General features: G+C 38.4%; 1 protein-coding gene and 1 long non-coding RNA gene across 9 annotated transcripts in view; one reads left to right on the top strand and one right to left on the bottom strand.

The window, feature by feature from the left end:
* MIA3 (MIA SH3 domain ER export factor 3) overlaps positions 1–26,792 on the top strand; it is a 45,513-nt gene that overhangs the window by 643 nt on the left and 18,078 nt on the right. For 5 of the 7 annotated variants that reach the window (XM_073221495.1, XM_073221496.1, XM_073221497.1 and 2 more), the window contains exons 2-6: positions 2,642–2,775; positions 5,664–5,750; positions 7,984–10,804; positions 12,236–12,397; positions 14,481–14,626. In XM_073221495.1, the coding sequence (XP_073077596.1) occupies positions 2,642–2,775; positions 5,664–5,750; positions 7,984–10,804; positions 12,236–12,397; positions 14,481–14,626 (3,350 nt within the window). Of the gene's footprint in view, positions 1–1,730; positions 1,822–2,641; positions 2,776–5,663; positions 5,751–7,983; positions 10,805–12,235; positions 12,398–14,480; positions 14,627–26,792 lie in introns of all 7 variants that reach the window. The other 2 variants (XM_073221500.1, XM_073221499.1) reach the window with 2 other exon arrangements.
* Positions 5,764–26,730, bottom strand: LOC140846079 (uncharacterized). 2 transcript variants are annotated; one of them, XR_012124966.1, is made up of 5 exons: positions 26,374–26,711; positions 18,325–18,605; positions 15,841–15,985; positions 10,886–11,079; positions 5,764–7,764 (listed from the first exon to the last, which is right to left on the bottom strand). It is a non-coding gene; the product is annotated as an uncharacterized lncRNA (long non-coding RNA). The 2 variants fall into 2 exon arrangements; XR_012124965.1 differs by lacking the exon at positions 18,325–18,605 and having other exon boundaries at positions 26,374–26,730.

Here is a 26,792-nt window from a genome sequence, read left to right as displayed (position 1 = left end):
GTTTCGCTTTGCTGACTGAGGCGGGGCTTGGGGGCTGGAGGTGGCCGCCGGGTGTCCCAGAGGCAGCGCGCAGCTGCTGCTCCCCGGCCCGCCCGGGCTCCGAGGGGAGATGGGGTTGCGCGCCGCGCGCCCTGGGCTTTCCACGTTGCATCTGAGCGCTTGCCTGTCCCTGCTGCGGGGACCTCGTTGGGTGCAGCCGGGGGCAGATGCTCCGAGGGCTCGGTGGGCGTACTCCCTGCCGCAGGTTGATGCTGGCACTCGGGAAGGGCGCGTTCCTTCGCCCCTCTGCTTCTCTCGGACTGGGGGCTCGTACCGTTTATTGGACAGGGACTGGAGTTTAGGTTTGGGACGAGCCCGGAGTCTAGGCATGCAACGTATTCCAAGGTCTCCTCCCGGGCTCTGCCTCAGTCCTGTCATTTCTGTGCTTGGAAGTCTCCTTGCGAACAGCCAGGCAGAGAGGGCGCCGGGAAGGCCAAAATCTTTAACTCTCGAGAAAGGCCGAGGATCTGCATCGGTCACCTGGGACTGGCAACCTTCTCTTCCTTGCGCCGAAAGCGGAATTTTTCCCCAGTCTCGAATTAGGTTTGGGGGTGGGTGGGGGTGACGCTGTGGGCGGTGAGGAGAGCAAGATTTCCAGACAGAGATGAAAAGGATTATTAAAGTAATAATAATAAACCCTGCAGGGGTCTTATAAACCCAGTCAGCCTTAGTCAGTTAACGTTGTTGGAACCGCGTTATCTCGTTCTTGCCTGACCAGGATCATTCTTATGGCTGGTCTCAAATAACCTTGTAATTTACTGATGATGACTGCGTTCGGAAGCGGTGGTTCATAAATGTTAATCAATACGTGTAGAAAAATGTTCATTCTGAAAAAGTCATAAGCCTACAGTTTAGCTCTTTATATTCAAATTGGTGTTATTAAAAAACACATATCATGATTTGAAGAGTTTGTATCACTGCAACGCCGTTAAAGAAAAGAAAGGAGGCAGTCTTTGATTTGTCTTGAGCCATTCCTAGAGGTAACTCTAGGCTGATGGAAGTAAACACTACAAAAGCTGAGCAACTTCCAAGATTTTTTTTCCTCCAGTTTTCTCGGACAAGCCCAGATTGTTAGCAAGCAGGGTTGGCTGTGGCAAAATGTTTGCTCTTCTTTGCATTCAAGCACTGTTACCTGGGTTACTTAAAACTAGTTATGGAGCATCACATCTCTGATGTGTTCTCCCTATGGAGACACGGTGTTGGAAGGGCCCTTAGGTGTCACATAGCATGAGAAATGGCTTGTGTCCAAACAGATGTGACCAAACAAGAGGCAGCAGCCCCATGTGCTATGTTGTATTGCTTAGTAAGGTGTGAGGTGTTCCTGTGTGCTTTGCAGACAGCCATTCCAGTCTCATTGATTACAAATCCTCAACATTCTCTTCTGAGGGAGGACAAGAGAAACATTGCCAGTTCCAGTTCCGACAGAATCCTCAATCCTGAATTGTCCATCTCCTTCAACCTGGCCTCTCAATTACATCTGGATTAGGATGCTCCCATGTGTTAAAATAGATTTTACCTTCAAAATCAAAATAATCCCCTTAGAATCTATACGTTTGTTCCTCAAATACATATTTGAAGATACATTTTAATGTATTTGTTGCTAATTGGCCTTAGAAAAACTGTTTTTCCATTTCATTCTTCTTTTTCTCTGCGATTTAATTGCATTTATTGTCCATTTCATCTTACATCAGAAACTGAGTATTTGGCCAACAAAAAGAAAAATACTGCTTCTACCAGTTTCTAGATTGAGTGTGATGTAAGTCCTGCACTTTAAGACTGAAGGTAACTACTGAACAATTCTCATAGTTTGCTTGTCCCTGCCACATGTGATGTCTACTTTTGGTTTTGTTTATAGAAAGAAAGAAAGAAGGTCATTTTCCCTTTGTTTTGAAACCTTCTTAATGTTGGATACAATCACCGCTCTTTCCTTTCATAATGCTTTCACATTGCTTTGTAATGTATTGGATCCGTAATACGGTGTGATATTCTTTCCTGTTCATTTATCCAAATACTGTGTGGAGAGAACAACTTGGCTGCAAATGAAATTGACAGTGTTTACTGCCTCCTGACTGTAGTTACAGCTACTTAAAGATAGTGCCTTTTAGTGTTAGTTCAAGTTAATTGACCCCTTGGGGGGTTCCTGTGCGCTCTCCTCAGTTCCCTATTACCTCTGTGTGTAACCATGCTTAAGCTAGCCAGAATCTGCCCTTGAATTTTACCTAATTGCAAAATGAAGCTTTTTATAATTACGTAATAGCAACAATTGAAGGTTCTCTAGAAGGTTAGAGAAAGAACCAAGAGTTTCACCTGAGACCAGCTATGTGTGGTGGTAGACATTGCTCTTTCTCAGCATTATCCATCAAGAAAACTAGGGAGTTTCCCTCTCCTCTATTTGCAAAGGTTGTCATGATTTTTAACTGATAAAGCTCTAAAGATTTTAGATACTTTGAACATATGAATTGAAAGTGATTGATTCCAGAGAGTACTGGAGAAACTCGATTGCTGTTTACAGTGGATTATTATATTTCCTGATAAATCAGTATGTTCTGCAAAAACTGAATCCTGATAGCTGTTTTTTTTCCCCCCCTCTCTTTATATACAGTGTTAATGTACCGGGGTGAAGCTCTAGAAGATTTTACAGGTCCGGATTGTCGTTTCATGAATTTTAAAAAAGGTGACACTGTATATGTCTACTATAAGCTGTCAGGGAGATCGCCTGAAGTTTGGGCTGGCAGTGTAAGTAAAAATTGGACATACTTTATTTTCTTACTTTTTATTGCTTTTTTTTAGCAGTGTAGATTTAAATAACTGTTTTCTTAGAGTCTTTGATGGAGTTAACCTGTCCTCTCTGCTAGATTTTGAAAAAAGATGATTGTTCCTAGCCATCAGGCCTGGCAGAGAGTAGAGGCTCAGCACAGAACCGAACTGCGTCTGGCTGTTGCTTCTCAGCATCAAGCCCTAGGGCATATCACCCATGGGTGCTCCTTATAAAGTAAAGGTTGAAATGGTAAAACCTAAGAATTCTGTTTCATTGCTTTTAAAAGAAAGGATTCATGGGCATTAGACTTAATCCTATAAACTATGTTCAAGATAGTGTTTCAGGCATTCATATTTAAAGTTGATTTTATGTGTATTTCTTTTTTTCTAAATTATTAATATTCGTCAAAAGGTGGCAGCTGTGGAAATCTAATCGTGTGCTGTTATTAGTCTGTTAAAAAAGTGATATGTCACTTCCACTGTGTGCTTTCTTGTTTGTTTGCAACTTCTGGGTCATCCTTTTCCTGCTTTTCAGACACTTGCTCCTGGAGGTTCCTCCAGCATCACTGTTCCCAGGCAGTTTTTCAGGTGCCTTGATGTCAGATATGGAAATCAGCGGATGCGTCATGCTTTGATGTTTTTAATGAGATTTACTAGGAGTGACCTGAAAGAGAGAGTCTTATGAGTTTTTGTTCTTTCCTTGTTAAAAAGCGTGATGTGTGTACTGTATTAACTGAAAGTAGTATTTGGTGTCCTTAGGTTTGTCCAACCTTAGAAAAATGCCCAGTGCCAACTGTAAAAACCTTCCTTTTCAATAAAGCACAACAGAAAATAAGGCTTGAGAAGCCCTCATAGGGAAAAATAGATTGATTTTGTTGCTGCTCCAGATTCCTAGGGAGGAATCTTCAAAGGCCACTGGTCAGGTACAGCCCTTGCATTTAGGCAGAGTTCTGGTTGAATCACTCTATACAAAGAAGAATCTATTCTGTTTCTTTCAAGTCTACCACATGAGGTTTGTTGATAATCTTTACTCTTGGAATGTTTTTTCCATATACTGAGCCTGCATTTTTCATCGGCAACATAGTGGTTAAGTAGGAGCATTTGGATATGTGAACTTGACTAGCATTTTCCTACCTTCATGTTTTTGCTTATGACCATAATCAGCTCAAGAAAGCCTGCCAGTCTTTCTGAGTTCCAGTTCTCATCCTACCTTCTTAGGGAAGCACAGCCGCAGCACCCAGCCAGAAGGGATCTTTGGTGCCTCATAATTGTTTAGGTGGTTCTTTGCTTGCACTGCTCATGTGGCATAACTTTTTACTGCCTTCACTGGGATGAGATTGTGTACTCTCTTAACTCCTATAAAGTCAAAAGCTCTAAAGAAAGGGCTCATATCTTACCCATCTTCCTTTTGAATATTTCCTTTCAGGGCAGAGGCACTTAACATATCTTTGTCCTGATAGTAGCTTATGCAGAATTTGTTTTGTTGAACAATTTCTGCTCTTTGTAATTTCCCAAAATTATCAGTTCCTTGGCAGGGATGAAATATGGAAGAAAAATTAGATAAAAAGATTACTTCCAGTCATGAGAGGACATGATCCTGCAACATTTTTTTGTCAGATCATAAGAAATGGGATAACTCCCAATCTAAAAGTATAGTTTTATATGACCTGATTGACAAAGGTTACACAAAGGTCAATGTATTTCCTTTCTCCATACATCTTTGATTTCTTTCCCATTTCCAGATTTTCTCTTAAAATTTTCCCAAGAAGAAAAAAATTATTTGCCCTCAGTCTCCCCTCTAATTTCATGAACCTTATACTTTAGGAAATTGAAAACGCTGTTTAACTTTCAAAATGATTCTTGCTTCTGTTTCTTAGTATTCATCCTGCAGTCCTTTTTGGTTTCTTTATCATATAAAATATAACAAAGTTTCAAACTTAACTGCTGATATGGCAATCTTAATTGCCCTGTCTTATCTAATCTTTAAGACAGTCTACTTTCAGATACAAGGGCATTCATAATAAAGATATTTTAGGAGTTAGTGATAAGATAGACTTTTTTTTCTTTTTGTGCATTTCATCTGTGTATTCTTCTTTAACGATTGGGACAGAGATCTGCTGCTCCGTTTCAGACCAGCTAGTAAAAACTGTATGTTTCTCAGTAGGACACACTTTATATACCTTAACTGTTAATGTTGTAGATAAATGGGCTTATTTTCTATAGCATAGCTTTACTTTGCATGAAATGAAAACTTTATGTGCAAATTAGTATGAATTTTATTTCCTCCCCAAATACTTGAAAATCTGGTTTTGAAAAGCTAGTGCAGACCTTAATATGAGTAAATATTTGCCTTTCATTGTAATGGTCATACATCTCAGAAATTTTCTTTTCACTTAATTTTCATGGCTGTTGTTTAGTGGTATAAGAAGTACTTACAAGTACTGGCTTCTGAGCCATGCTATGAAATATGCAGGTAAATTCTTGTTAGAGGTTATTTGGAATTGTGTTTCTAAGCAGCTTTGATTTCCATAGCTTTAATCATATAATATACAATAATCTTCTCTTATGCAGATCTTTTATCTACTTTAGAAATCTAACTTATGTGCCCTTTGTTTAGACTTGTTAAGCTGAACAAAATGTTCAAAGAAATCTTAAGTGGTTTTAGAAAGTTGGTTCTAAAATATCCTATACTTAATTTTTATTAGACTAATAATCTATATAATTATAATAGCAACTATGTCTTCTTGTTATATCTAGTGATCTAATCTATTTCTATATTTTTTCCAACTACCAAGAAGTCTCACATTCACATTTCTTGTTCAGAAGTTTGAGTGATCTTTGTTTCTTTTCCCCATTCTTTTCTGTAGGTTGGGCGTATTTTTGGATATTTTCCAAAGGATTTAATCCAGGTAGTTTATGAATACACTAAAGAGGAGCTACAAGTTCCAGCAGATGTAAGTTGTGGATTTGGGGGTTTACTCAATCATAAATTCATCCATTATATTCATTTAACCATTTCCAAAAGTCTTTAAATGTGTTTTGGTTAGAAAAAAACAAGTTAACATTTGTGTCTCAGATTTTAATTTAGAATTAGACTACATTTAAAAATGGAAAAAAAGAATTTGGGAAGAATTTACATGGCACTTTATGTCATAATCTGGCCCTTATCTAATACATTCAAGCAGTTGTTATATAAGGCTGTGGACTCCTCTATAAAAAGTTTTCTTTGTGTCTTTCTATTAGAAAAAAATAAAGAATTCAATATCTTTGTATTTAGTTATTAAATTTAAGAGGCAAATACTTCTTTTTACAAACAAAAGGAGAAGGTGTCTCAATTTGAAAACTACTCATTATATGGCTACTAGACATTTTAAATATATAGTAGTCAAGTTAAATTAGTCAAGCCCTGACTTATGTACTAGGCCAGAAATATTTACAAGGTTTTCTTATTATGTACTCTGGTGATTTAAGGGATTACAGTTATGTTATAGATTTGAAAAGGGAAACCTGAGAGTTTCAGATGAGGTCCATTCTCATAATTGCAAGGTACCAACGGCATATTCTATAAAGCGTTCATGTAGGGCACACTGACTTAAAAACAACTTTATGATGACAAGGATTTTGTGTGCTGGGGTCCTCATTTCAGCTGATTAGTTTCTGGAGTTTCAAAACTTACAGCAGTTGGTACCCACCTTCATCAGAAATCTTTGAGCAGCTCTTTGAAGTTGCTGTAGAGCAGGTAAGCTGCTGACCTAGGGCAATCCTCAGATGAAATTGGCAGAATGGATGAAGTCTTGAAATTGCTATCTTAATATTGCCATCGCTATTCTTAAAATTCTTGATAATTTTAGGGTCATAAAATCAGCCTTATTGCCTGTTTGGCCTCATTCCTAGTGAAGAGACTGCCCAGGATGTGCGTGTGAGACAGGAGTTCATTGGTCACAGAGATCTCAGTTGTTGGGATTATGCTGCCTTCTCATTGTATTTCTTACTGCATGCTTCCCACAGTATTAAGAAAATGGCTTAGATATGCATGTGATGAAAAGAGGAAATCATTTTTTCCCTACTACAGTGGTCAGCTATCCCCAGAGTACTGTGAAAGTTTAGTTAGAGGAAAATTATCTTTGTTGGTTTTTTAACTCTTCCCTCTGTTAATGGATCCTTTTATGTAGTTTGTTCATTAGCAGAGGAAAGGAAGAATGTAGATGTATACATAGTCCTGAAAGCAGATATTAATGACACCCAGAACCTTGATTTAGGGCAGAGTATGTCCCTTAACTGAATCTTGTTTTCAAATTGTACTTGTGGTCATAATTAAGTGGGGAGCCCCCTTGACACCATTCTCTGTCCCTCTAAATTTTTACTTCCCATGCACCTGTATTTCAATAGGATACTTAAGTTGATTTATCTTTCCTAATCCAAAGAGAATGTGAGCCAAAAATCCATGTAAAATAAGAGCCTGAGAGCAAGATGATCTGCCTGTTTCTAGCTGGGTAAGCAGAGAAGTACAGCCTAACAGGGACGATGATAGAGAGGCTGGATGGGCTTCCAGATTTTCCCGGACAAATTATTGTGAGGTGAATTCCTACAACATTAAGCTTAGATATTGGGAGTTGGGAGACCCAATAAGTGATAACCTACTTTTTCCCACTTGTGCTCAGAACAAATTGAGAGACCCAAGAGTCAGGCAGATAGAGACCAAAATGTCCCCATTATTAAGCTTTTTGCTGAACATGGCTCAAGTGTAAAGAAATAATGGACTTTCTAGTATTGCAGTCTAGAATAAGACAGACTTACCCAGCCACAGAGAGAGCTAGCTAATGGTGGGGTTGGGGCTCTTCAAGGGGGACTGTCTCTATAAAACAGACAGCATGGAGGAGAAAGGATGTGTACTCCCTCCAGCAGGTCCCAAACAGAAAGCAGGGGTGGTACAGAGCCAAGTCACCAGCCACATTAATCCTTCCTTCCCTGGGGAAGAGAGAATGAAGGGCAGCAGGAGCATTACTCATGCAGGGGTTCCAGCTTCTATATCCCCCAGCTCCCAAGAACAGTCATCAACCACAGTTGGCACAAAGGCTCCTCTAGGGTCAAACATGAATTTGAGGTTATCTCTATTATTAGCATGTGTAAGAGTTTGCTCTTGTGACATTTGGTTTGTGACACACCAATTCTCTCTTTCCCTTACAGGAGACAGATTTTATTTGTTTTGATGGGGGAAGAGATGATTTTGATAATTATAATGTAGAAGAACTTTTAGGATTTTTGGAATTGGACAATTCTGCAAGTGGAGATTTTGAGAAAGCTCTAGAAAAAACTTCTCAGCCAGTGGAAAAGCTTCCTGAAGTATCTGAGTACAGTGACCCTGAACCTGAACCAACAGAAGCCAACTCAAAGGAAAGTGAAGATGTATTCTCAGAAAACACTCAAGAACTTAGGGAAAGCTTTGGAACTCAGAAGAACCTCCCCCATGGAAACAGTCAAATAGATCGTGCACCGGGAGACCAATCTTTATTTGAACCTTTTGAAGAGAAACTGCAAGATAAATTAAAAGTGCCAGAAAGTGAAAACAACAAAACCGGCAATAGTTCTCAGGTCTCAGATGAACAGGAGAGGATTGGCGCTTATACACTTTTGAAAAAAGACATGACTCTGGACTTGAAAACCAAATTTGGCTCAACTGCTGATGCACTTGTGTCCGATGATGAGACAACCAGACTTGTTACTTCATTGGAAGATGATTTTGATGAGGAATTGGATGAGTATTACACAGTTGGGAAGGAAGAAGAGGAGAATAAAGAAAACTTTGATGAGGTACCATTACTAACCTTTATAGATGCAGAAGATATGAAAACTCCATTGAAATCTGAAGTTGAGGAATATTTGACAGATAATGAGCAGAATTCAAATGAAGAGGTTAAGCTCAAGGCAGCTCAGCCCCCTGGCATCAAAAGCCATGATAAGAATACACTAACAACCTCGGAGGATACTATCTTCTCGGTTGTCACCGAAAGTAAAGAACAAATAGGTGTGGGTTTGGAGAGTTCCAATTCAGGGGAAGAAAAGGAAGGTGACAGTGCATTAGTCTCAGATAGCAAGTGGAGGAAACCGCAGTCACCAACAGATCATACTGCCCCTAAAAAGGCAGAGGAAGGTCATTTGACTGTAGAACTTCCTAAAACAAATGATGACAAAGACCCACAAATGGACACAGAACCTCACATTATAGGAAAAAGGAATAAAGCCGAGGAATCCAAGAGGGGCCTGGTGCAGGATGGGACAGATCTAGAGGATGAGAAGCGAGAAGGCAGGGCAGTTCACAGTTCTACTCAAAGTAGTAACCTCAACTCTCTGCCAGCTGCTGAAAAGCATAAAGAGACATTGAAGTCAGCCTTTGATAACAAAGAAAAGGACCTAAAAGGAGCAGCTGTTCACATCTCAAAAGGAGTGCTCCATGAAGTAATACCTGAAGAGCAGATTTTGGAAGGTGGGTTGGAGCATGAATCAGTGCATAAAGCTGCAGGGAATCACGTGAGCAAAGGAAAGCTGAGACAGGAAGGCACAGATACTGCTCTGCTGTTGGGAGATGATCAGCATAATGCCTCCAAAGACAGTGTGGAGAAATTAGATGTTCTAGTAAGTGGGCCCAAAACACACACGCTTTCATTAGAGCATCCCAGTGAGAAATCTGAAGAGAAACAGCTTCTTAAAACTCACAACCAACCTTCACTCTTCTCTCCAGGTGAAATTGATTTGCCAAGAGAACTGGAAGAAGAGGGTCCCATTCTGGGGAGAAATCTTTCCTGGCAACGAGAAAGAGATGTGGCTGCTGCAGTTAATAAGCAAATGAATGAGAAGGTAAGGGTCTCTGAGGAAGAGGTCAAAAAGGACTCCTCAGCTGAAGAGTTCGTTCGTCACCAGCCAGTACTGGGCACACAGGAATTGGAACCAGCAGACCAATCTGACAGCACAGAAGTTCCAGGTTTCCCTGCTGAGAAACCCCCAGCAGAAGATGATGGTTACACCTTCGAGGAACTACTGGAAGATGAAAATGCTGTAAGTGCAAAACAGTCTAAAGAAAAAAGTCCTGAGATTAAGGACAGGTGGTTAGATGTTAACCTGCAAGGCCCTGAAAGAACTATTATAGGTGCCACTAATACTGATTCAGAAGCCGAAGAAAACAAAGAAACTAGTAATATTTTGGAAATTGGAAAAAAAGGTGAAACTGTGGGCAAAGGGGTGAACACAGTAGGCAAGGAACTGGATGATACAGTGGTGGAAAAAGAAGAAAGCCCTCTTGTAGATCGGAAAGCACAGACACCATCTGAAGTAAGTGACTTTCCTGACAAGAAAAAGAATCAGGCTCCAAAGATAGGTGAAGTGTCTGAGAAAAAAGATTCTGATTATCTTAAAGAAAACAGCCCTGAGGAACACCTGAAGGCCTCAGGGCTCACAAAAGAGCCTGGAGTAGAAGAACTCTCGGAAGAGGACCAGGGGGACTTAGGGAAATTCATGGGCACAGAAAGCCAGGAGTCTGCCTCTGAGGAACCTGAGGGTGACCCGTTTCACTGGACTCCCCGTACAGCCATAGAGCTGGAGCACAGTGACTTGCCTATCATAGGCGGCTTCTTTAAAGAACTGCAGTCTTTGCAGCGGTTCCAGAAGTACTTTGATGTCCGTGAGCTGGAAGCCATGTTCCAGGAAATGTCATTAAAGCTGAAGTTAGCACAGCGGGAGAGCCTGCCCTATAATGTGGAAAAAGTCCTAGATAAGGTCTTTCGTGCATCTGAGTCACAAATTCTGAGCGTAGCCGAGAAAATGCTGTATACGCGAGTGGCTGAAAATAGAGATCTGGGAATGAAGGAAAATAACATACTTGAAGAAGCTGCAGTGCTAGATGATATTCAAGACCTGATCTATTTTGTCAGGTACAGACACTCCACAGCAGAGGAGACTGTACCACTGGGAACAGCACAGCCTCCCGAGGAAGACTGGGGTGGACCAGAGGAAGGTAAAGTGCCTGCCTGTGGCTGTGTGACGCGGCCTTGAGAAACCGGGTGGAGGGGGAAAGGGTTGCCAAAGCGTCTCCTACCTTGTCTGTAAAGCGCTGCGCCGCTCGGTGTGCCTAAAGGCGGAGCAGCACGGTGGCATCCCAGGTGGCTTCCTGCCATCTTTCTCATAGGCTGGAGCACAGGTAAGGGTTTCTTACCCTGTTTTCCTGTTCGGACATTTGGGATTGGTAGCATTTTCAAAAGGAAACTTTATGAAAAGATGCAGAAAGTCGACCTGTAACAAAGTACAAGTTTCATGTAAAACTGTGAAGGGGCTTTTTTGAACACAGTTTCTAATCGTAGAATAACTGCTCTCTGACCAAAATTTGACTGGCATAACTTGTAAATCAGTGCCTTGTCTGAGTTTCTTTATTCCTTTCAACTTTGATCTTGTGTGGATGTCATGTTCTTTCCTGCTTCTTTGAGACAGTCACTTAGGTCAGTCCGTTCAGTGCTACCTGGGCCCTGGCATTCTTGCATTCAGATTAATGAAGCATCAGACCAGGATGCAGAGCCTTCCAACACAGCTCTTGATATATAGAAGCCATTCAATACATATTGATTGAATTGACCTTGAGTCGATACCCTCAGGAAGCCGAGTCCTAGTTCCATGCTGAGTTTTCTGTCCCCGTGCTTTTCAAACTGAGGTGTTTGAATTGAAGGTATTTGGTCAAATACCAAGGGGACATAAAGCCACAGAATAAATACTTCTTCCCAGAGTGCTGGTTTTTCCTGAGAATTTGGAGAGAGGAATACTTGTGCATTTAATCAAAGCAGATACATTTTAGATTAAAATGCAAAATGGAAGTAAATTTTCAGGGTAAACTATGAGCCTTCCAGGAGGTTCATGTTCACTGTGGGTCACACTGGACTATGCTCTGCGCCTTCTGGAAGGAGATGTGAGCGCTCACTCGTGCTGACTCTTAGAGGCACTGTGAGAATATTTGAAAGGCGCTTCAGCAAGCTGTCTCTGTAATGCCCTTCTCTCTGCATAGCTCTGTGTAACGAGCATGCTTGTTTACAAAGAGGTCATGGGATTTCTGTGTAGAATAGGCATTTCATTTTTCTGCTGTTGACTGGAATTCTCTTTTGCACATTTATCTGTGTGAGCCTGTGTTGGTTTGTCAAGGGAAGCTAGGTTATTGAAGTCCCTACTGTAAATACAGGTATGAAATACTTTGGAATAAGGGTTTCTTTGTAAATTTTATTATGCAAATTAGCCAAATGAAGTGAGATGAAAAGCAATGGAAATATTTATTTCCCTGCTCAGCCGGTGGAAGGCAGCGGCGCAAGCTCTGGTGTTGTACGGTGCGGGAACGCTGCCCTGTGGGAGGGGCCAAGTGGGGAGTGTCACCGAGCTTTGCCACGTAATGCATTCTTCTTCCCTGTAGAGATACAGCCACCACTTGAAGACAATTTCCCACAAGATAATACAGAAGATCCTAAAGTACAGATCCCTGAAGAGCCCAGCCACTTGGATCAACCTGTGACTAGTGACACAAGTGTCTCAGAAGCGTGGCAGAAGCCAGACACGGAGAAAGACGCAGACCCAGGTAAGGCTGGATGATTTTTCTCAACAGACTTAGAGGCATATCACAAAGGAGAGCTTCAGGGAGTTATGTTGTTAAAGAAAGGAAATAGAGAGGAGAACAGTACAGTATGAATGAGTTGAAAAGATAAGAAAGCTGGCCTTAGAACTGAGAGAAAAGCAGGAGTTCAGACAGGTGGAATTCAACAATAGGAAAGAGGCCAGAGCCTGTAACCTCCAAACCAATGTTTGGCTGCCAGCAGCTTATGTAAATAAGTCTAATCTAAAATATTATTCTTAAAAAGCCTTATGTCATAAAACAGTAGTTTCAGCCAGACCAACAGCATCAGAAACTCTGGGGGTGGAGACCAGCAATCTGTCTCAAGCCCTCAAGAAAATTCTGATCTGCTGAGCATTGAAAGTTTATGAGTGACTGCTGTAGAGCTCACGGGTTCTGTGTGTCCACTGCCCTCCGCAGTCACCCCACTCCCCCACCGGCAGAATACAACATAGCTCTCTTCTTTTGTTAATTTGCTACCTGGGACATGGTAAAGACTTTTTTTTAAAACAGTGAAGAGGTATCTATGTCTAGGTATCTTTTACTGTAAGATTATAGGTAACAATGCACGACTTTGTGGTATGTAATAGTCCAGTGTAAACTGACACTTGTGAATATTACTTCATCTACAGAGCATAGCAGACTTCCAATGGGAACGAACTTACTGCATTTCAATTGGGAGAAAAAAAAAAATACAATCCCAATAATGTAGCTCACTCATTTTATCAGTAAATCAGAAAAGCAGCTGCTTGTGTGACTTTGTCTATCCACTATGGTGATGTGACAGCATTACTGTTTTTGTGTTTGTAGAGGTTATGGTCCCTAACTGTAGATACAGCATTACCTGGTGATACCATTAGGCCTGGCAATGCTGGGTGAGCTCCCCTACCCCCTTCAAAGCATAGACGTCACAGCAGGGAGAGGAATTCAGCTAATTTGAGAAGAAATGACATGTCATAGCTCTCCCATGCTCCAGAGGATATTGCATTCATATACAATACTCTCTACACAATACTCTCTACTTCTAAACTCTTTTTAACTCAGAAAGGTTCTGCTGGCTGAAAATGAGTCATACACCATTTAGACTTGTTTCTCTTCTGCTCAAAAACTTCGATGGTTAGGAAAATCCTACTTGCAGAAGTAAAAACAGATGTTTTGCCCTTCCTTTAAGTTCCACCACAAAACGATATCACCTGCCTTTACAGGCTGCTCTTCTTCAGTGTCCCTTCATACATCTCAGACATCAAGATGCTGACCTAGCTGGGGACCTCTCACCAGAGGTCAGGTTCATAGACCAAAGTGAATGGAATCTCAGGGCTGGGAGAGACCTGCGAGGCAACTCATCCAGCTTTTCACTGATTGCTTGTTAAGCTAGCTGTTTACAAGATATGCACCAGACTTAAAAACTCGTACTGAAACCCCCTCCCTGCTACCTCTGGAAATTCTTTCAGGTGTAGCTGGAATTCTACCTCTTACACAGAGCTCCAAGCCAGGCCCCACCCTGTAAGCAGTTCCCTTTAGTCTCTCTTGGCATTTCCCAAATCCTCTTTTGTGTAGCTGCCATTTACCCGTTCAGTAAGCAAGTACTGAGTGCCTGCCAGGTGTCACACACTGGGCTAAGTGTTGGTGCATCCCGCCTACAAATCTGCAAACTCATACTTCTTTACATGTCATTTGTTCAAAGTTTCTACTACAGTGTATCACTGGCACTAAGTAAATGTTTGTTAAAGGTGACTGCATCTCTACGGAAAAAGCACACAATTTCATTTTTCCCAATTCCCCTGAGTAAATATTGTTCAGATAGCAGTTGCATTGCCAGGGAAATGATGGAGGGCAAAGGTGAGGGGTAGAGTATGTTGGAGATATGTCCATTTTATAGTGGACAGGGATTCTGAATTTTTTCTCTATACAATTTTCTTTAAGAGAACCACATATCTAGGCACAGTGACTAACATTTAGTGGGCATTAAAATATCTTAAATGAAGAGAAACAATTCTTCTTCTTCTTCTAAAGCATAAAATAAAATAGCAATTTTCCCCCTTACTTTTAGGGATAATTATAACAGAAAGCACTCCTCTTGATCCTGTTGATGCAAAAAAGCAACTAGAAACAAAGGCTGAGGAGCCAGCAAGTGTCACACCTTTGGAAAGTGCCATTCTTTTAATATATTCATTCATGTTTTATTTAACTAAGACGGTAAGTTTAACATATATAGTTTCTTCAGATAGAATGTTGATTATTAGTTTCTAATCTTGAACATGAGATAAAGAACTGAAAATGTGTCTATGAAGATAATTCCTGATCCTTTGAAGATTGCCTCTGAAACAAGCCTCCGATATATATGACTTGATGGGTTCTTAGTTGAGTTCCAAATTTGCAGAGGATTTGCTGCATGCCAGAGCTGGGCATATGCACACCTGTGAAGCATGGTTCTTTCCCTCGGGGACTTTGCAGTCCAGTGGGAAGATAAAGACGTAATGTGACATGGGAAGAAAGAGAAGTAGTTTCCTGATGGTAGAAAAGCATCAGGAATAAGGTGATTCATTGTGGTGGGAGGATGATCAGAGGAGGTCAGAAGTTAGCAGAGACACGTTTTGACAAGAGTTGAAGGACAAATGTGAGTCTGATGTGTAGTTGTGAATAGAAGGGCTTGGGGGAGGGAAACGGAGGCAAGTGTGCCCTCAGAAGGAATAGCAGGTTCAGAGAGATGTAGGCATAGAGAAAAGGTTATTTGGGGCAGCCAGGGAAGCGTTGTTGGTGTGGCTGACGTGCAGTGTTAAGCGGAGGGGGTGGAGGTGGGGGTGCGGGTAGTCCTGGAGATAGGGGCAAACATAAAGGAAGTCATATATCGGAAGTGATGTTAGACTCTTTGGGATGGAGCACCTTAGAAGGTTTTAAGCAGGAAAGAGATATGGTCAGATTTGTTTCTTAGAAGGAGTCACTTATGGCAGAATATTTATTCAGATTTATTTTTCTAAAGGGAGTAGATCCAGGTGAGTTATTTTATCGGTTTAGAAGCTTATCCGAGCTTTTTAGGACTTAGCTCCCCCTTGTGGTATTTGTTGAATTGGACTTTTTTTTTTTTTTGCTAAATTATGGGAAGGAGTGAGCTTTCAGAAGCTGGGGTCCAAATTGCCTTTGGAGCTAAAGAGAAAGTATCTTCCCTAACAAAAAATGTTTTTCCTCTAGGTTCTGTCATTTTAAGGAAAGAGTGGGGTTTTTTGTTCTGTTAAAAATGCATGGGTTTTGAGTCTGGATGACCTGGTTTTAAATTCCAGATTCATCATTTAGGAACTTGGGCAAATTCTTGAACTTTGAACCTCAGCTCTTTCCTCTTTAAAATGCAGATAATACTGACTCCAGTTGTAAGAATTACATGAGTTGGTAATGTAAAGTGTCTAGTGCAGTACCTGGCATTTTGTACCATCTCATCCCCTGCAGCTTCTCATTTGGATGGTCAGAGGGCAGCACAAAGACATTGAATACACGAGGCATTCAGGAGAAAGGCCACTGGGTGAAGGGTGGAGGGAAGCCAGGCTCCATGGTTGGAGGGATCTGTACAGTTAGAGTGAAATTTTCAGTGAGTAAGACAGTCTTAGAATTAGAATTTGATTACCAGAATAAATTATCACTTCAAAAATATAATAGCTTCTAGATATGTGAAGGAATTCTTTATTCATTTTAGCTGTAAGTATGCACAGAGCTCTGTTCTAGGCCTGGATTGGTGGACACAGATGTGGTATAGGACCCAGAGGTTACTGTATTTCCTGAGATTTAAACATGTTGAGCACTTTTTCATGTGGCCATACTTTTTTGTGTGTTCATGTGTGAAATAGCTCTTCAAATTATTTGTCCCTTTTAAGCTTTTTTTCCTTCTAAATATTAAGGTCTTGGATATTTGGATACAACTCCTTTGTCAGTATATGTTGTGAATGATTTCTTCCTCTGTATGGCCTGGCCTTTCAATTTCTTAACATTACCTTTTTAAGAGCAAATTTTTAATTTTGATGAACTCCATTTTATACATTTTTAGTTTTATGGTTGCAGCTTTTTGTTTCCTGCCTAAGGAATCTGAGGCAGTTCTAACAATGCAAATATTTGCTCATGTTTTCTTCTTGAAGTTTTATAGTTATAGCTTTCATGTTTAGGTCTACGTTCCAGCTTGAGTTAATTTTTGTAAATGGTGTCAAGTTTCATTTTTTCCTTATATCCAGTTGCTTCCATAGCATTTCTTTCCCCTTCAGATTACCTCAGAACCTTGAGTTGAAATCAGGTGACCATATATGTGTGTCTCTTTCTGGACTCTGTTTTATTCCACTGATCTGTATTTCTATCCTAAGATTATATCACACCTTTTTAATTACAATAGCTTCATAGTAGGTCTTGCAGTTGGGTACTTCTTTTACAAAATTGTTTTGGATATTTCTTTTTCTCTGCATTTCCATATAAATTTTAGGATCAACCTATTAATTTCTATAAAATGTCTTGCTGAGCTTTTGGTTGTTACTATGATGAATCTACAGGTGAATTTGGGAAGAATTGGTGTCAACAAATATTAAAGCTTCTAATCTAAGAATGAAGTTTATTTCTATATTCATTTAAATCTTTAATTTCTCTCAAAACATTTTGTAGTTTTCAATGCAGGTTTCATGCACATTTTGTTTAGGTATGCCAGTGTAGTTCATGGCTTTTGATGTTGTTGTAAATGGTATCTTTGAACATTTCATTTACAATGGCTTTTCGCTGATATACAGAAATACAACTGATTTTTGTATATTAACTCTATATCTTGCTATATGATTTTTATGTAGATTTCTTAGGATTCCCTGTGTAGATGATCATGTCATCTGTGAATAAACACACCTTTTAAAAAAGTCATTACAACATAATTATATCTAGCAAAATTAACCCTTTCTGTGTATAATTCTATGAGTTTTCACATTATTTCTTCAAAATTTTTGTGTCCCCTCTTCTCTTGCCTCTCCTGGGACTCTAATTACACATATGTTAGACCCATAAGTCACTAAGGCTTTGTTCTTTTTAGTTGTTTTTCAGTCTTTTTATGTCTTTGCTTTTTAGTTGTTTTTCAGTCTTTTTCAGTCTTTTTATGTCTTTGAACATTTAATTTACAATTGCTTTTTGCTGATATACAGAAATACAACTGATTTTTATATATTAACTCTATTATCTTTGCTTTAGATATTTCCTTTGGTTGTCTTCAAGTTCATTGATCTTTTCTTTTATAGTATCTGATCTTCTTTTAAGTCTGTATCAAGTGAATTTTTCATTTCTGTCATTCTATGTTTTCACTCTAAAAGTTCCACTTAGCCCTATTTTATATCTTCCAATTTTTTTAGTATGTCATTTCTTTAAAATTCTTATGTAAATTTTAAAATAATTCTTTTAAAGCCCTTCTAAATTAATTGTCATCTCTGTTGAAATTTCTTGCAAAAATCATCTGTTTTATAGACTGATATATCTCCTAGTTATGGGACACATTTTCTTGCTTTTTTGCATGTCTAGTGTTCTGTTATTTTAACTGTGACTGTTATGTTGTTGAGAATGAATGTTAGTGGCTTCCTTTACATAGTTTTGAAGTTTGTTTTGGTAGACTGTTAAGTTACTTGTGGATCAAATTGAGCCTTTCTAATCTTATTTTTAAGGGTTGTTAGGGAGGTGTATATAGTGGTCTTTACTCTAGAGCTAGTGTTGTTCCATCTAAATTCTAGGTTTGGTTCTTCTTGAATCTACAGAATAACCTTGAGTAAGGTTAGCTCACTCTGACTAGCTGGAATATGAATGTCTCCCAGTCCTTTTTTTTAACTCTGAAAATCATTTGGCTTCCAGCTTCCAACAAACTTAGTTGCTTTTTGCGCATCCATGAGGAATCTTACCTTACACAGGTGCTGTTTCAGATTCAGCCCAAGATTGATGGATTACAGATTCCAAGAACTTTTTCATCTTTCTGGTGCCTTTCCTTGCATATTTTGGGTAACTCAGTCTCCCCAAACTCTCATCTTTGCCTCCTCCACAAGACTGGTGTACCTGGGTTGGGTTCTCCTCCCCTGAACTGGGGTCCTGAAAGTGCCTCCAGGTAGCTGGGTGATCACTGGGCTCACCTCATTTGTTTCCTTCTCTCAGGATTCACAGTTGTGCGGTGCCTGGTGTTATCAAACTGAAAAACAATTTTTCATATGTTTTGTCCAGTTTTCTAATTGTTTTCAGTGGGAGGGCAAGTATACTAGTTACTCTGTCTACAGATTTCTCTTTTTTGTTTATTGTTGCTGCAGTGTATTCACTGAAGAAACAGGTCTGCTTGGCTTCTAAGGGGTATCATGGTCTGGATTTTGCTAACTATAACCCCCTGGTACAATGAACATGTTTCTCTGATTCATTGTATTTCCTGGGAATTGGTAATCAGATTCAAAATCAATTCTGTTTGGCAAGAGTACTTAATAGGAGATGTCATGTACTTCTGTCAGGAGGCATCTAAAGTCTAGATGGCCCTTTAATTTTGATGTTAGTCATTGGTGATGTTGACTAGATCTGTTAATATATTATAGGCTGCAAAATGGTGGTAGTCCAATTATATTGTTCCTGCTTCATTTAAAGGCTGGGATACTTTTACAAAGAGTCGCTTATAATCAAGTATTATTTACACTGAGATTTTGTTTGTATACTTAAGGCAGCGTAAATATTTCATTCTATTTAGTTTTCAAAATAATGAGTTGTCTTTCTGACATTATTCAAAGATGCTCAAAGGGTTTTTTTCTGTGTGTGTTTCTTCTGACTCTTAGAAATGATTCCTAGAAAGCTAAGACTCGTTACGATGTCATGGATTTAAAAATATCTGATGTGTTTCAATCCACCGTACTTAACTTACTGATGCTCAATTTCTCTGTTTTTGCTAGTTGAGGGGGGAGCCTCTTCAGCTTGATTCCTGTGCCTTTTGACACCACCTAGTGGTAACTGATAACTTCCTTGTTTTCTAGTATGACAAGATGTTCCAAGCTCACCTTGTACATTTCCTGCCCAGATTTTGAAGGGGCTATTTTTCTAAGGAGCCCTGGTTCCTTTTAATTGGAAATGGAATTTAAACTACCTTCTGGGTACTAAGATTGCTTATTGCATTTGCACTGGCTATCATTTCTAGGCCTTTTCAGAGGACAAAGCTAGGAAATACATGGGGATTTGTGTGTGTGTGTGAATATTCATCATGATGCCATATGGATACTCCCTATCAAAATTCAGGATGCTAGAGGGATTTTATTTAACCTCATCTCTCTTACACTTTTGCTTCTCCAGTGTTGGAAATCCCAGTTTTCAATGGCATCAACATAATTATTTATCTACCTTAACAACATTCACACAACAGTATTAAACACACCAATATCAACATTACCACCAACAATATGTTGTTGAAAATATCCTTGTAGTTCTTTTTGTCTTTAAGCTATATTCCACTAGAGTATGCTTGAAATAATTACTTTCTTTGTCCTGCCACCAACTTGATAACATACTAGGTTGTTTCATTTTTGCTTTCAGTTGTTAGGAATTGCTTTTAAATATTTTTGTTCATTTTATAATCATCTAAAGTCAGTTTGTAAAACAAAGTCTATTCAGAGAAGTCTAGCTTTTGTCCCAGTTCCATTTAACCTGTTGTTAACCTTCTCTATAAGTGATTTTAAAAATTAATTTCATTATCTATTCTATCATTAAAAGCTAAGCATATTCCACATCTAGCCAAGATAGATTTACAGGTACCAGCTTTATCCTCCTATATTGAAACAACTAAGAAAAACAAAAAAACAGACAAAATAGATGGAACAACTGTTCCAAGACTGTGGACATCATCAGGTAACAAAGGGCAGTCATTCCTGAAAGATAAGGAACCAATGGTGTGAGCCCTACAATTATACCTGCTTACTGCATTGAAAAACTCCCCAGGTTGTGGAACAGAAAGGAAGAACCCTATATTGAAGAGCTGGAGGTGAGAGTCCAGGGAAAGCAAGGCAGCTAGAGTTCATAGCGCCGGTTACCCAGAGGAGAGAGCTACACTCAGAACTCTGTGTAGATCTGTGTCACGTCTCCTTTGAGTATTCAGTGGAGTATTGATCAGCACATGAGTGTGACAAAACTACTCAAGTTTAAAGAAACCATCTAAATGATTACAGGGAACAGTTCCTCACACAGGGTCAAGAATAATACCTTATATTCTAGGGGAATTGGACAGAGTACTCAGAAAGGTCTTGCCTCAGCCTAAAAGCTACTGATGTCTTACCTAACAAATCTTAAAAACAAGACCCAAAAGAAACAAACTGTTTCCTAGTAATTTACCTGCATCTTAAAACAAAACTCAAGAATGTTTGCTATGTTAGTCAGGGGTTCTCTAGAGAAGTAGAACCAGTTGGACAGACATATAGGAAGTTTTTAGGAAGAAGCTTATTATAAGGAATTGATATAGTACACAAATGGAAGTTGAGCTCCACAACCTGCTGTCTGCAGGCTGGAGGCCCAGGAAAGCCAGTGGTATAATTCAGGTTGAGTCCAAAGGCCTGAAAACCGGAATACCAAGGGTAGAAGAAGGTGGATGTCCCGGCTCAAGCAACCAGGCAGAAAGGGGTGAATTCCTCCTTCTGCGTTTTGTTCTATTTAGGAGGACAGTCTACTCTACTGAGTCCATTGATTGGAATGCTAAGCTCATCTGGAAACACCCTTTCACAGACTCACCCCAAAATAAGGTTTAATCTGGGTAGCCTATGACCATTTAAGCTGACACATAAAATTAACCATTGTATTTGTTCAGAATGTGTGGCATCCAATCAGTGAATCCATCAGTCAAAAATTACCGTCATGCAGAGAGGCAAGAAAATATGACCCATGATGAGAAAAATCAACCAATCCAAACCAACCAAGAGCCACCAGAGATAGTAGAATTAGGCAAGGCTAGTAAAATAGTCATTATCACATTATTTGAGGTGTTTAAAAAGTTAAGTAGAGACATGAAAGATATTTTAAAAAAGACCTAAATCAGACTTCTAGATAAGGACACTACAGTGTCAGATGATAAATAATACTGGCTGGAATTAATGCTAGACTAGATATTATAGATGAAAAGATCAGTGAACCTGAATACACAGCAATAGAAACTATCTAAAATGAAACACATAGGGGAAAAAAACTCAAGAAATATGAGCAGAGCATCAGTGAGCTGTGGGACTCTTTCAGGCAACCTAATAAATGTGCAACTGGAATCCCTGGAGGAGAAGGTACAAGAGGTGTTCAGAAAGATATTTGAAGAAATAAATGGCTGAAAAGTTTACAAAATTTATGAAAACTACAGACTCACAGATTCAAGAAGTTCATTCAGTGGAAAACCAAGAATAGGAAGCATGAAAATACACCAAGATGTATCATAATCAAATTGCTCAAAATAAGGGATAAAAAGCAACTTTAAAAGTAGTCAGAGAAAAAAGACATTTTACATAGAGGGAAACTAAGGTAAGGCTGGCATGAGATTTCTTGTCACAAGGCATGGGAAAATAGAATAGAATAATATCTTTTAATATACTTGAAGAATAATATTCTTGACCTACAGTATCATACTCAGCAAAGTACTTTTCAAAAACAAAGATTAAATGAAGATTTTTTCCCCCAACATGCAAGCACAGAACAAATTCACCAGCGTACCTGCACCATAAAAAAAGTTAGGCTTGAGGAAAATGACAACAAATGGAAATAATGGTGCTGCACAAAGGAGTGAAGAATGCCAGAAATGGTAACCTTATGGTTAAATATATAAAACCATCATCTTGTTATTTAAATATCTTTAAAGTTAACTTTTTAAAGAAAAATACTACCAATATAGGATGGGGTTTAGAACACGAAAAGTAAAATGTATGACAACAATAGTATAAATGTCAGGGGAGGGGAAAATGGTAATAACTCTTGTAAAGTTGTTATATACATGAAGTAGTATAGTATCACTTAAAGGTAGACTGATGAGTTAAATCTTTAAAGCAACCACTAAAATGACAAAACAGAGTTATAGTCCAACAGAGGAGACAAATTAGAATCATTAAAAAGTCTCAGTTGATCCAGAAGAAGGCAGAATAAGAAGGAAAAGGGAACAAAGAACAGATGAGACAAATAGGGAAAAAAAAGTTGTTAGACTTAAGCTTTAACCATATCAATAATCACATTAAATGGAAAATTTCTAAATACTCCAATTAAAAGGCAGAAATTGTCAGATTGAGTAAAGAAGCAGGACCCAACTTGATGCCTACGAGAACCACACTTTAAATGAAAAGACACAAAAAGGTTAAAACTAAAATGTTTGAAAATGTATCTCATGCTGTTATTAGTCAAATGAAAGCTGGAGTTGCTATATTAATACCAGAAAAAGGAGATTCCATAGCAGAGTATTTTAGCAGGGATAAAAGAAAGTTATTATTTTTTTTAGTGATAAAGGTATCAGTTAATCAAGAGAACATAACAATTCTAAATGTGCTTCTATTCACATACATTTAAAATACATGAGACAAAAACTGATAGAACTACCTAGAAAAATAGATAAGTCTACAATTACAACTGATTTTGATCCCCTGTCTGAACAATTTGTAGAACAAATAGAACAACAGTAAGGATCTATAAGGTATAAATAACATTATCAACCACTTGACCTCATTGACTTTTATAGAAGACCTCCACCCATGAGAGCCAAATACATATTCCTTTTTAGTGCACGTGGAACATCTACCAAGATAAACCACATTTTGGGCCATAAAACAAGTCTCAATAAATACAAAAGGATCCATATCATACAAAGTACATTTTCTTGCCACAGTAAAGTTAAATTAGAAATCATTAATAGAAGGAACTATGGAAAAATTCCCAAGTATTTGGAAACTAAGTAACATACTTATGGGTCAAAGAAATCAAAAGAGAAGTCAGTATTTTGAGCTGAATTAAAATGGAAACACAATGTAACAAATTTGTGCAATACCTCTAAAGCCACAACTTAGAAATTTATAGCACTGTCTCGATTTGAAAAGAAGTGACCTCAGTTTCCACCATAAGAGACTAAAAAAAGAGAGAACAAATTAATCCCTGAAAAGAAGAAAAGAAAGAGTATAAATCAGTGGGGGGAAAAAAAGGAAAATCAATGAAAACAAAGGCCAGCTCTTTGAGATTAATATAATTGATTAACCTCTACCAGAGTGATCAGGGAAGAAAAAGAGGATACACAAATTACCAATATCAGCAATTAGTGAGGAACATCACTATAGAGTCTACAAATAGCAAACAATGAAAAGTGAATATTATGAATAATTTATCCCAGTTGACTTTACATTTTAGATGAAATGAAGCAATTGCATCTAAGATACAAATTGCAAAGGCTCATTCAAGACAAAATAGATAACCTCAGTAGACTTAATGATTATTTAAAAAATTGAATTTACAGATAAAAACCTTCTGTAAAGAAAACTCCAGTCCCAGATGGCTTCACTGGTGAAGTCAATTAAACCTGTAAGGAATAAATACTAACTCTATACATACTCTTCTAGAAAATTGAAGACGATAAAATACTTCCCAACTCATTGTATGAAGCTAGCATTAGCATGATAACCAGACAGAACCATAGACCAGTATCTGATATGAACATAGGCACAAAAATTCTACCTAAAATTTTAGCAAATCCAATCCAACAGTTATATAATGGGTAATACAAAATGACCAAGTATGGTTATCCCAAGAATGTAAAGTTCATTTCACATTAGAAAATCAGTCAGTGTGTCACATATTAACAAACTTTAAAAGAAAATCCCTATGTTCAGTTCAATAGACACAGAAAAAGCATGTGAAAAAAATCCAACATTGATTACTGATACTAAAAAAAAAGCTAGCAAACTAGGAATAGAAGAGAGTTGAAAATTGCCTCTCTGAAAAACTTAACAGCTAACATACTTAATGGTGAATGAATGAAGGCTTCCCCCGAAGATCAGAAACAAAATAAAGATGTCTACTCTCATCACATCTATTCACCATTGTAGTGGGGCACAGTAATGCAATAAATAGCCAGTGCAGTAAGCCAAGAAAAAGAAAGAAAAAATATCCAGATTGGGAAGGAAGGAGTAAAATTACCTTTATTTGCAGACAAGAATGTCTATGAATAATATCTTTTGGAACCTACAAAAAAGCTACTAGGGCTAATTAGTGAGTTTAGTGAGGTTGCTAGGTCAAGATTAACATCTCAAAGCAATTGTGTTTCTGTCTACTAGCAATAGACAGTTGGAAATTGAAATTTAAACTTCCTTGTACAACAGCATCAAAAAATATGAAGTACTTAAGGATAAATTTGTTAAAACTGTCAGACATATAAACTGAAAATTATAAAATATTGCTGATAAAAATTAAATAAGACCTAAGTATATGGAGAGAGACACCTTGCTCATGAGTGAGAAGACTAAATATTAAGTATCCTATTGCCGCTATGCCCGATTATGTCAGATATTAAGCTCCCCAGTTTGATCACTGGAGTCAACATAATCCCAATCAGCATCCCAGCAGGATTTTTTGTAGTAAATGACAAGTTGATTCTACAATTCATATGGGAGGTGCAAAGGACCTAGAACCATGCAAATATGACCTGATTTCAAGACTTGTTATAAAGCTACAGTAATTATGATAGCATCATATCAGCATAAAGACAGACAGACAGATCATTGGAACAGGATAGATCATCCAAAAGGAGATCCACACATATATGGCAATGGACTTCTGACTGTTGGAAAGATAATTAAGTGGAGAAAGGGAAGTCTTTTTCAATAAATGGTACTAGAACTATTGGAAATATCCCTGTGCAAAAAATTGATCCATACCTCACATCATAAACATAAATTAACTCAAAATGGTTCATAGACCTGAAAATAAAAACCTAAAACTGTAAAACTTCTAGAAAAAGGTTAAACAAAGATTTCTTAGGTTTGACACCAAGAGCATGATTCATAAAAGAAAAATTAGATAATTTGAATTTCATTAAAAACATCTGCTCTTCGAAATACACTGTTAAGTGAACAAAAATGCAAGCCACAGACTAGGAAGAAATCATTGCAAGGCATATATCTTATAAAGGACTTATATCCAGAATATATGAAGACCTTTCAAAATTCATTAATAAGAAAGCAATCCAAATAACACTTCACTAAAGAAGATATGTGGGTAGCAAAACAAGTACATTAAAAAATGTTCAGCATCACTGCTTATTGGGGAAATGCAAATTTAAACCAGCATGAATTATCACTGTGTACTTACTATAATGATTAAAATTAAAAAGACCTATTATACAAAGTGTTAGAGAACATGTGGAGGAACTGGAAATGTACATTACTGGTGGGGATATAAAACGGCACAGTCTTGGAAAAAGTTTGTCAATTTATATAAAAAGATAAACATACACTTGCCAAATGTTTCCGCCATCCCTTTGGTGAGCATTTACCCATGAGAAAATAAATGATACATTCATAGAAGGACTTGATCAGTGTTCATAGCAGCTATATTTGTAAGAGTTGAAAACCGGGGGTTGGGAAATGCCCACCAACAAGTAAATAAATTGTGATGTATTCATACAATGAAATGATTCTCAGCAATAAAAGGGAATGACCTATTAATATATGCAGCAACATGGATGAATATCAAGCTATGCTGAATGACAGAAGCCAGGGAAAATAGAATACGTGGTGTACTATTACATATATAAAAACTTTAGGAAATGTAAATTAATCTATTATGACAGAAATTCTATTTGTGGGACAGGAAGAGGTAGTAAATGGCAGGAGATGGGATTACCAACGGGGGATGAGATTTTGGGAGGCGAACATATACATATGTTCATTATCTTAATGTGATGATGGTTTCATAGACGTATTCATGTCAAAACTTACCAGACTGTGCACTTGAAATACGTGGTTTATTGTGTGCCAATTTTATCTCACAGCCTTAAAAAAATTTCATCTCATTTTCTTAGGTAAAAGAAGTATTCTATACTTTCCTCCATCCCTTTTAAAAAACATCTTTTTGTTATTTCGTAGGGAAACTGTACCCTAGTAGTACGTAGAATTATTTTGCTTCTTTTTCTAGTTTATTGTGTCCTTTAGTGTATTCAGTAACCCTTCTCCTGATGGTCATTTGTTTCCAGTCTGTTGTTGTTACAGGTAATGCTGGAATAACGCCTGCCATCGGCCTTCCCGCGAGCCTCCGCACTGCCGGCCTCCTCTAAATTTCACTTTCTCTTCCTGTAACCGCCACCTTCCTCCCGCCCCCCTTTACTCGGCGTCTTCCGCGCAGTACTCGCCCTCCCCGG

This window comes from Manis javanica, chromosome 14, assembly GCF_040802235.1.
Source record: "Manis javanica isolate MJ-LG chromosome 14, MJ_LKY, whole genome shotgun sequence".
Taxonomy (NCBI): domain Eukaryota; kingdom Metazoa; phylum Chordata; class Mammalia; order Pholidota; family Manidae; genus Manis; species Manis javanica.
This window is presented reverse-complemented; position numbering and strand designations above follow the sequence as displayed.